Here is a 9,221-nt window from a genome sequence, read left to right as displayed (position 1 = left end):
TGTAAGAGCAAGGTATCTCCTGCAAACAAGTGGCAAATGTCAGCAGGGTCACTTGCTCCGCAGGGCTGGCGTAGGGCAGGCAGGAGCCCAGCCTCTTGCTTCCCCAGCAGCTCCCATGGCCGGCTGCCTCGGCCCCACGGAGGCTCGGGGTCTCCGTCCTGCGGCTCTGCTGCCRGGGATGAAGGTGCGGCCGGAGCCAATCCCAAGTGGAAGTAAGGCAAAGCACGTGGGGCTGCGGGGTGCTGGTGCAGGGGGTGCTGAGGTGGTGCTGCCACCCGGGAGACGCTGCAGCCCGGCCGGACCCAGCCCTGAGCAGCCTCCTGCCGCTGGCCTGGCTCCGGCCCGTGCCCCCCGCCTGCCCAGGGGCGCTGGGGGCCCCGAACTCRGGGCTCAGCCCTGCTGCCCGGCTCCGTCTCCAGCCGGGTGCCCTGCGCTGGGGGTGCGGGCTCTGCCCCGGCCAGCCCAGGGGCTCTTGCTGCACAGCCGCCCCTCCCGCAGCAGCAGCGGGCTGCGCGCTTGCTGTGGTGCGACACCTTCCACCCGCAGYGCCCTGGCAGCACCCTGGGGTGCTGTGGGGCTGCGTGAGCGCGGTGGGGGCCGGCTCAGGGGAAGGTAATGGTGGTGAGCGGGGTGAGCTCCAGCGTCTGCTCCAGGGGCGGCTGCTGGTCCGGGAAGGCGGCGGGGTGCCTGCTCCCGTGGTGGCCGTACTCGAACTTGATGCGCAGCTCTCCGATGCGGGACTGAGGTAGGATGTCAGGGATCCACTCGATGATGAAGGGAGTGGGCTCCTTCTGGGTGGGGGAGGTGTTGCCTGGGGAGGGGGGGAAGAGGGTCAGGGCATGGCTGGGGCCCCCTGGGGCTCAGCTCAGGGTGAGAAAGGCCCTGAGGTTATCTGGTTTTAGGGGATGGAGGGGGGCCTAGGTGCTGCACCCCCTGAGGGGGGAGGCTGGGCTGTTTCTTTTTCCCAGACACCTTTCAGTGTTGTTGCACACGGAGGGCCTGGCCTCTGCCCTGGGGCTGCAGCAGATTCCCCCCTTCCTACCATGGGGGTGGGGGGTGGACAGCTCTGCTGGGCCCATCTCAGGTGTCTGAGATATTTTTTTAGAGGAGKAGGACACCTGGGCTGTGGCTGCTGTCTTGGCTGCTGGGGGAGCCCTTCTTTTGGGGGCTCCCCTCCACGGAGGAGGCCGCTGGCCCTCCTGGCAGCTCCTTCCCCTCTGTGGAGGGGCACCTTTCCTGCTGGAGGCCCTATCCATGCAGGAACCCCGTACCCCTTGGTGAGACTCTCTTGCTAGGGGTTCCCTCTGTGTGTTCGTGTGAGCGAGGGTGTTTGGCACCCTTCTTGGTGAGGGCCCCCCCGGGTGGGGTGCCCTTTTGCTGGGGGCTCTGCTGTGTTTGTGTGGGAGCTTGGCTTGCGGGGTGCTCCATGGGGCAGGCACGGAGGCCCCATATCTTAGATCCTCAAAACACTGGGTGGCAGGAGCTCCAGGGAGGTGGCAGCTCCTCTTCASCATCTTCCTGTTTTCCGATGTTCAGGCCGCTTTCCCTGGAAGGGGGCTCTGCTTCCCGCTGCTGAGAAGCCGGCCCGCAGCCCGGGCCCGGGGCAGCCCCGCAGGAGCCTGGGCTCCCTGCCGGGGCAGCGGCCGGCGCGGGAGCTGCTCCCGCCGGGCAGCCCTTGGCCACTCACCCACTTTCAGGAAGGTCTTGAGCTCCAAGGGCCGGATCRCCGGCTGCTTCTCCAGGCGCCCGTACGTCTCGGCAATGCTCTCCACTTCCACCTTGGGGCACCTGAACAGCTCGTACGTCCCATCCCGGTTCTGGATGAAGCTGCGAGTGATTTCCAGCGGCATCTGCCAGCAGGCACAGGAGGAAGGCAGTAAGGAGCTTGGGGCCCCYGGCGTGCTGCGAGCAGGGGCTGCTGGAGGCAGCGGGGGGCAGAGCCTGAGCCCCGCGCCTTCCCRAAGGGGTGCTTACGGCCGCCCTCGTGGTCGCGGCAGAGCGTGGGGGCTGCCAGTCAGCCTTACCTCGGGGGTATCGAAGATCTGCTTGACCTGCAGGATGTTGGTGATATGCCAGGTGTACTTGGAGAAAGTCCCCAGTGGAAGGGCATCTTTGCGGACAAAAGCTGAGGAGAAAGAAAAGCCGGTTACTGGCTGTGAGGTGGTTTCTGTCTYGCTCTGCCCAAAGCCCCCCTGAGAGGGGAGCTTGCTTCTTAAGGAGGTTTCTTTCTTTCTTCTTCACMCCTTCCTGTTTTTCTCTTTACCTCAGCTGCAGGCTTGAGCAAGCTCTGTCTCCTCGTGCAACTCCTGCTATCTGCCTCTTTCATAATCGACCCCGACCTTGGCCCCTGGGTGCGCTGGTTAGTACTTGCTTGGAGATTCTCCTCCAGGCCTCACTTAGCAGCAGCTAATAAAGTAAATCCTTTCTTGCCCTCTCAGAAAGATCTGTTTTGCCTCTGCTGGCTCAKGAACTTTGAGTTAGGGGAAGCCCAGGGCACTGACTGGTTCAGGGCCAAGGGGCCTGAGGCCCAACTGCATCGGCTGCTGCAGCCCAGGGTCCTGTCACGCTCGTGCACTGCCCTTAGCCTCAGAGGCTCCCGCGCAGGCCGAGCATTGCTTTACGCTTCACACTGTCCCAGGGGCTTTAGTGTGAAGCACTGAGCAATGCCTGCGAGGGTGAAAAGCACTGCTGCCTGCTTAACCCAAAACGGGAGCCCTCGGTCAGCTGTGGGCAGACTAAAGGGAAAAGCGAAACCTGAGGTTACTCGTCCGCGACACCAGCGCCGCACTGGATTCTTGGAAAGCCCTTGGATACGCTAGAGCACGAAGCCGTAACCGTGCAGGCAGCAGCAGCAGCACGTAGCGGAGGCTGCACGTCCTCCTTCACTCAGCAGTGCTCAGCCCCTGCTCATACAGCCACTGCCCTCTTCTGGCAGCTTTTTCATGAAGACYGCGTATGAAATAGCAGCAGGTTTGAGCGCCAGCTCCCCTTTTCTCTCTTTYGGTGCTGGGTCTCCTCTTGCCCAAGCATCCTGCCTCAAGCACTAACTATGTGCTGCTTGCACGGTACGAGCTCAGTCCCACCCTACCTGTCGTGGAGTTGGGCAGCCTCTTCTTCGCGCTTCCAATGGAAATCCTCTGCTGCAGCGCGTCAAAGAAAGCTTGCGGGATGTGGAATACCAGTGGCTCTGGCTTGCCTAGGTGCCCAGAGACAAGAGGCAGGAGGCAAGGTGAGAGGCTGTGCTTGCCCGCTGYCTAAGCGGCCGTCTCCCACCACTTTTACCCTTGACCACCCCATAACCCACCCCCTGTTTCAGRTGGCTCTAGTGCAGCAGCACCCAGCAGGGCAGCCACGCTGAGCTTATCACAGCTGCGGGGCCTGGGGCTCCTCCAGGCTTTCAGAACAGCCATTTGCTAAGCCAGGGAGCTGCTGCTGACAGGGGCCCCTCAGCAGCTTGAAYGCTGAGGCTTGMAGCAAGCAGTGAGGACTRCTGCTGCTGCTGCTGCAGCTCTCCACCATTGCTCCCAGCAGCAGGGAGAGGGCAGAGCACACACACCACTCATGCTTACCACCATCACTGCACAAATAAAGGTGGTGGACATGTTTGGGAAGGGCTTACAGAGCCTGCAGTGAGACACCACCACACCCCATCCCACCTCCTCGCACTCTGCATTCCTGTCCTTGTCCTAAGGAGAGTCCAGCTGTGCTGTGGCACCAGCCCCACAGCCTCTCTGCTGCTGCTCCGAGCGCTGTGCTCACGAGTTACAGCCCAGTGAAGGATTTCTAAAGCAGCGACCAAGGCCGCCTCCCTCCGGATGCTGCTCTGGGGTGTGCTACCCGCTGCCAGCCTCCTGCAGACGTCACGTGCTGCCACTCACCCTGCGTGAAGCTGAGCGGCGCACGTGACTTGAACTCCCCCAGGTATTAGATGTACAAGACACGACACCGTGCGAGGTGTCTCACCTCACCTCACCTTTTCTGCTCCACTCCAGGCAATTTCTTCTAGTATAAATAAGCTCTAAGGGAGTTTCTCCCTTCYCCAAGCATAAACATCAGCACTAGGCTTTTGATAAGACTTAAGCCCATGCTTAATGATTGAATCAAAGATGATGGAAACTTTCCAGAGTAAGATAATATTTGCTCCAACCAAGGCAAGCATGTGCATCCCTTTAGGATGACAGTTATTTAATGCTGCCAGGAGCTTGCTTGTTAACTATCGAGGTTGCGCTGGGAACAAAATTGTGCCCAGAGGCTCTCGGAAGATGGTCTCCAAAGACTGACTTACCCTCAAATTGGTAATGCATGGTTTGATGGATACGTTCAGTGACGCTGGCCAGCCATTCTTGGAAGGACAGGGTCACCTGTGACTCATCCAGCAGCTGATTACAGCCTAAAAGGAAAAGGAAAGTGAAATCAGAATCTACACCCTCACACAAGTAAAGAGTAAAGACAGGAAGGGAAAATAACTTGGACAATTCCAAGTCAGTACACGCTGGCCCCGTGGGAGGGAGTCTGGTAAGTGTCTGTATGTAGTCAACTAGTTCCCATTTTGCATTCACTAGTTTCCCTGTGTGTAGACATGACGCCCTCTGTAAAACAGTACAGAAAGACAGCAGACAGTAGCACAACAAATAAATAACATTTCTGCCATCTTGATGGATCAGAAATGACTTTATTGGGCATCTCATTCCCTGAGCTCAGAAATACAAAGCTATTTTAAAAGCAGAGGTCTACGGGGACCCATTGGTACACACCAAATCCTCCCGTGATTTCAGCAATTGCTACAGTCTCGGCACAACAGTACAATAACTGCACTGTGTATTACAGAGCAGTTTTCACAGAAACCACTCGTGGGCTTTCCGTGTGCTAAGAAAGCCCAAGAAGCCCAAAACTCTCCCTGAAGCATACACAGGCATTTGCAGGAGCAAAGCCAGTGCTCACACTCTGCCTAACAAGATTCYCTCTGCTATTTCGGGCAGCTTGACTTTTGGCTTGTCCCCCTGGGAAAGCACTTGCAACTTTACCGACGGGGCGTACGTGTTTCCTAGCAAGCACACTTCCAGCACTGGGTGAGCAAGTCACTGCTGCTAGTCAGCACCAGAACTTGGGGGCGGGGGGGGGAACAAAACAGCAGACAAGCAAGCAATAAATTTGTGGAGGTGGGGGGGGGAAGAGAGGAAAAGAGACGGTTTGTACCACTTTCTAGGCCAAAACTAAAGCTAAGAGAAGAGAGCACTGAAGAAATCTTTCTAGCCAGCCCCAGCCACCATCAGGAAGGAGCGAGGCTTTTTYTGGAGRGCGACARCTCCTTGGGCACACGCACAGATTTRCGCAGGAGATGGACCGATTCTCTGAACAGCTCGTAAGAACACGCAAGTACGCATCCTTCTCCTCAGAGATAACAGTTACTACACACACGCACGTGAAACACTTCCTGAGGTGGCCAGGGTTATCTGAGTTTACATCTCATTTACCTCTGCAACATTCCCCAAAGCTCTCCAAGAGAGTTAACTGGGTAGCCTGAGACAGAGCCCAGCTGAACAAGTATTTGCCACTATATAATACAGCTATTTGATGATTCTGGCCGGGATGGGGGTCCCCTCGGTAGCTTTGTGTGTTAAGGATACTATAAACACCAAGGGTGGCAGAACAGCAACAGTCCAGTTTACTATTATGCCTGATCCAAATCACCTCTTCAATTTTGTCTAGGAAAGCATGTAACTGCGTTAGGTTAGTATCATTATAACGCCTGCCTGCCCACAACAGCACTGGGGCCACAACACGCGGGGGGCTGCAGCCCCAGCCACTGCCGCCGCAGGGGTCACGGCGGCGCGAGCCTTCGGCCCGTGAGGGCCGCGTGGCTCCGCCAGCTCCCGCGGCACGACAGGCGACGCCGGCCAAGGAGCGGGCTCGGCGTTCGCGCCGTGCCCGGGCGCCCCCGCYGCAGCCTGCGGGGACGAGCCCTACCTTGCCTTTTCAGCGACGAAGCAACGGCCGGCTTTTTCAGGCTGCTTTTCCTCAGGCTGCTGTTAGCTGCATCTTGAGCCAGGAGAGGGCTGTTCACCTGCGCACCTGAGGGGAAGTTCAGGGAGTTTCAGTGCCCAAGACCTGGCAACCTGCACACGTGCCGCAAAGCCCCTCGCGCCTGTCGCTCTGGCTTCACCCTCCCCTCCGGGCCAGGTGCGTGGGAGCGAAGGACTCTTAATTATTATTTTTGATGTCGTTAAGCTGAAGAGCCATTCAGGCTCACTGCGGAAGCCTGCCCGACACACAGGGCCTGTCCGAAAGGCTTCCAGGCAGCACCAGAGAGGGTATAAGGCGTGCTAAGGCTCTCAGCGACCGCAGTGGGGCTGCCCCTCCTGTAAGCGTGCAAGCTGGACGGATGATGGCTTTTCCTTCAGAAAACGTCCAGGTCCACGATCCACCCGAGCCGCAGCCCTTCCGACGGACGCTCGCTCACCAGATGCTATGTCCTTTTTCCTCTTTTTGGGCTTGGAAGCAGCAGTCTCGCCAGCTGGCGCTGTCGATTCRGGGCTGCAGACTAGCTGCGGCACGATGATGCCTTTCAGACCTAGGAAAAGCAATGCTCAGGCCTCAAAAGCCCCTCGCCCATTCCCAACCCACTCCCAATCCCAGTGCGCTCTCCCGTGACTGCTCCCACAAGCGGCCCCAGTGAACCCGGCAGGACCGATCCCACACATCCAGTTACTCAGGTGAAGGAAAACCAGAGACTCCACTGAGCGTTCAGGGCTTTGCATTTTTGCAGCTGCGAGCGCAGCCTCGCGCTCGATCTGCYGCTGAACGGCTCTCGGGCTGGCAAAGCCAACCGTTAACCAGCGATGCTTCGAGTACCCGCACCCTGAGTCACTGCTCCTAAAAACACAGGAAAGCTAAACAAAAACCAAGGGGAAAAACCCAGACGTGAAAGGCAGGACTCAAATCAGCTCCAGAGGASGGCTGTTTGACACGAAGCCAGAAGGGAACCGGGGAAGGAGGAAGGACCGCAGCAGGGAGCACTCCGCACCTGAACGGCAGGATTCGGCCCCTGGTACCCGGGCGCGCTCGTGCAGGAGGATAACCAACAAATACAACCGCTCCCAGGTTTTGTGTCTCCGGGTGCAATCAAGTCGCCTCCCCTTCAAGTTCTTTCCAGCCTTCAGCTTGTTCCTCTCCTGCTTTCTGACCTGGCATCAAACTCCGCGGTGCCAGCGCACCTCGCGCCGGCTCCCAAGTCACTCACCTGGCTAAAGGCAAGCGCCGTTCCCGACGGCAACGGGCTSGGATCCGCTGCCTTCCCGGGCTTCGCCCCCACAGCAGCGATGCCACAAGGGCCGAGCGGCAGGCACAGCGCAGCCGCGCAACGACACGGCAACGCGCCGTCCTTTCTTTGGGACTTCCCGCCCAAAAACCTCCGAGCGTGCTGCAGGCGTCGTCAGAGAAACCCCGAAAGACACTCTGGCCCCGCAGTCACGTTTTGCGGGTGGGAAACCCAGGATACAGGGGAGGGAAGTGTTTCTTGGGGAGGGCACCACGAGGCAGCCCCTGCGGCTGGGGCAGAGGGGGGCTGGTTTTCATCTCGTACCAGTTTTAYGATTTAATGCCTCAGACAAGGCCAGAAGCACTACCCGGCCAATTTAGAAACAGCTCCCAGAAGTGGAATGGAGTTTTTCTGTGACTTTAACTCACTTCACTCAGCTTGGCCTCCTCCAGGCAGATTTCCAAATATATTTGGGTGCCTAAAGAGACAGTGAGGTTACAGRGGGCACCTATCGGGGTGCACAGCGCCCGGGGGGAAGCTCAGCCCAGCGACCGCTGCCCCGCTTGGATTTCACGAGCCATTTCAGCTTCTCCCCAATGCGGCCACTGCTCTTGCCCAGGCAGAGGACACCCCAGCGAGAGGAAGCCCGGCTGGCTACAGCAGCAGGGCGCAGCAGAGCCCCTCGGGCTCCGCTGCCTGGGGCGGACCCTGACTCCGGGAGCATGGGAGAGCCCTGCTCTGCTCCCAGCTCTGCTTCTGCGCAAAACTGGAAGAAAAAGCAGCCGCCAACAAGCAGCAGCCTCAGAGCCCAGCTTCCCCCCGTTCACCTCAGCCCAGTGCTGCCTCTGTGCTGAGGCACCTGCTTGTAGCGGGAGGAGGCAGGAAACGAAGCCCCAGCTAACGAAGGCCTGACAGGACCCAGCTGAAGGCTGCTCTTGCCTCCGGGCGGCCCAGGGCAGAAGTGAGCCGCGTGGTTCAGCAATGCGGGATGCAAGCAGGAGAGCGGAGGGCAGCCAGCGCTTGGCCGGGCACCGCTGCCCTCGACCCGAYGCCCGCGGCCTCTCCTTCCCCCCGCCCAGCACCGCAGCAACGTCAGCGTTTCGCGTCGCGCGCTCCACACCTACCGCCCGCGTCGTAGCTCAGGAACTCGGCAAACTCCTGAGCCAGGGCCTCGTCGCTGGCAAAGGCGCAGATGCAGGCAAAGAAGTGAATGCACCTCTGCGCCGCCACCTCCTCCTTGGCCGAGCCGGCCTTGCCCGCCTTCAGGGCCTGGCAGGAGCAGAAGAAGCGGTGCTCCGCCAGGCTCTTCGCGCTCACCTTCTGGGCGAAGGAGGYGTGCAGGTAGCCGAGGCTGTGCTTCTGGCTGGCCTTGCACTTCACCACCAGCACGCTCTTGGTGATGCGCTGCACCAGGGGCCCCGTGGGCTCCGTCGCCAGCTGCCATATAATTTGCTTTGTCTCGGGGGAGGCCTGCACGGAGCTGAGCACCGAGCTCTTCAGGGTCAGCGGGGTGGCCTCRGTCTGACAGTTCAGGGCCAGCTTGACGTGCTGGCACTGGTTTTCCACCACGCCTTGCGCGGCCGCCTTGAGGCACGACGGGACGTAGCAGCGGCCGGAGCTGAGCCGCGTGATGATCGTGCCCTCCGCCGTCTGGATGGCCGTCTCCGAAACGCCGAGCTCCACGAAGCACCGATAGTCGGGCCCCCGCTCTCTCTGCCGGACGGAGTAGAGCTGCAGATCGGAGCCGGTGACGATCTTGACGGCGTCGACGCCGGGCTGCTTGCGGGCGCCGTAGCGGAAGACGGTCCCGCACGTCTTGTTCTTGCAGCTCAGCCCCCGGGTGCCGTTGTAGGTGCCGCAGCGGGGGCACTTCCGTATGCCCCGCAGCGTGGCCTTCCCCAGGTCCGACAGGAAGGCCGGCACCTTGCTGCGGGCCGCGGCCGGCTCCATGCTCCGGGCGACC

General features: G+C 59.9%; 1 protein-coding gene across 1 annotated transcript; it reads right to left on the bottom strand.

The window, feature by feature from the left end:
- Positions 1 to 94: 94 nt before the first annotated feature.
- On the bottom strand, positions 95 to 9,215 carry CUNH2orf42 (chromosome unknown C2orf42 homolog). Its single transcript, XM_085301043.1, has 8 exons — positions 8,383 to 9,215; positions 6,461 to 6,571; positions 5,968 to 6,072; positions 4,286 to 4,390; positions 3,089 to 3,196; positions 2,025 to 2,125; positions 1,688 to 1,850; positions 95 to 811 (listed from the first exon to the last, which is right to left on the bottom strand). The coding sequence occupies exons 1-8, from the start codon at positions 9,206 to 9,208 to the stop codon at positions 603 to 605; spliced, it is 1,728 nt and encodes a 575-aa protein (XP_085157169.1). The 5' UTR covers positions 9,209 to 9,215; the 3' UTR covers positions 95 to 602.
- Positions 9,216 to 9,221: the final 6 nt, after the last annotated feature.

Source organism: Rhea americana, unplaced genomic scaffold (genome assembly GCF_003343005.1).
Source record: "Rhea americana isolate MKP2758 unplaced genomic scaffold, rheAme1 scaffold_171, whole genome shotgun sequence".
NCBI classification, from domain to species: Eukaryota; Metazoa; Chordata; class Aves; order Rheiformes; family Rheidae; genus Rhea; species Rhea americana.
This window is presented reverse-complemented; position numbering and strand designations above follow the sequence as displayed.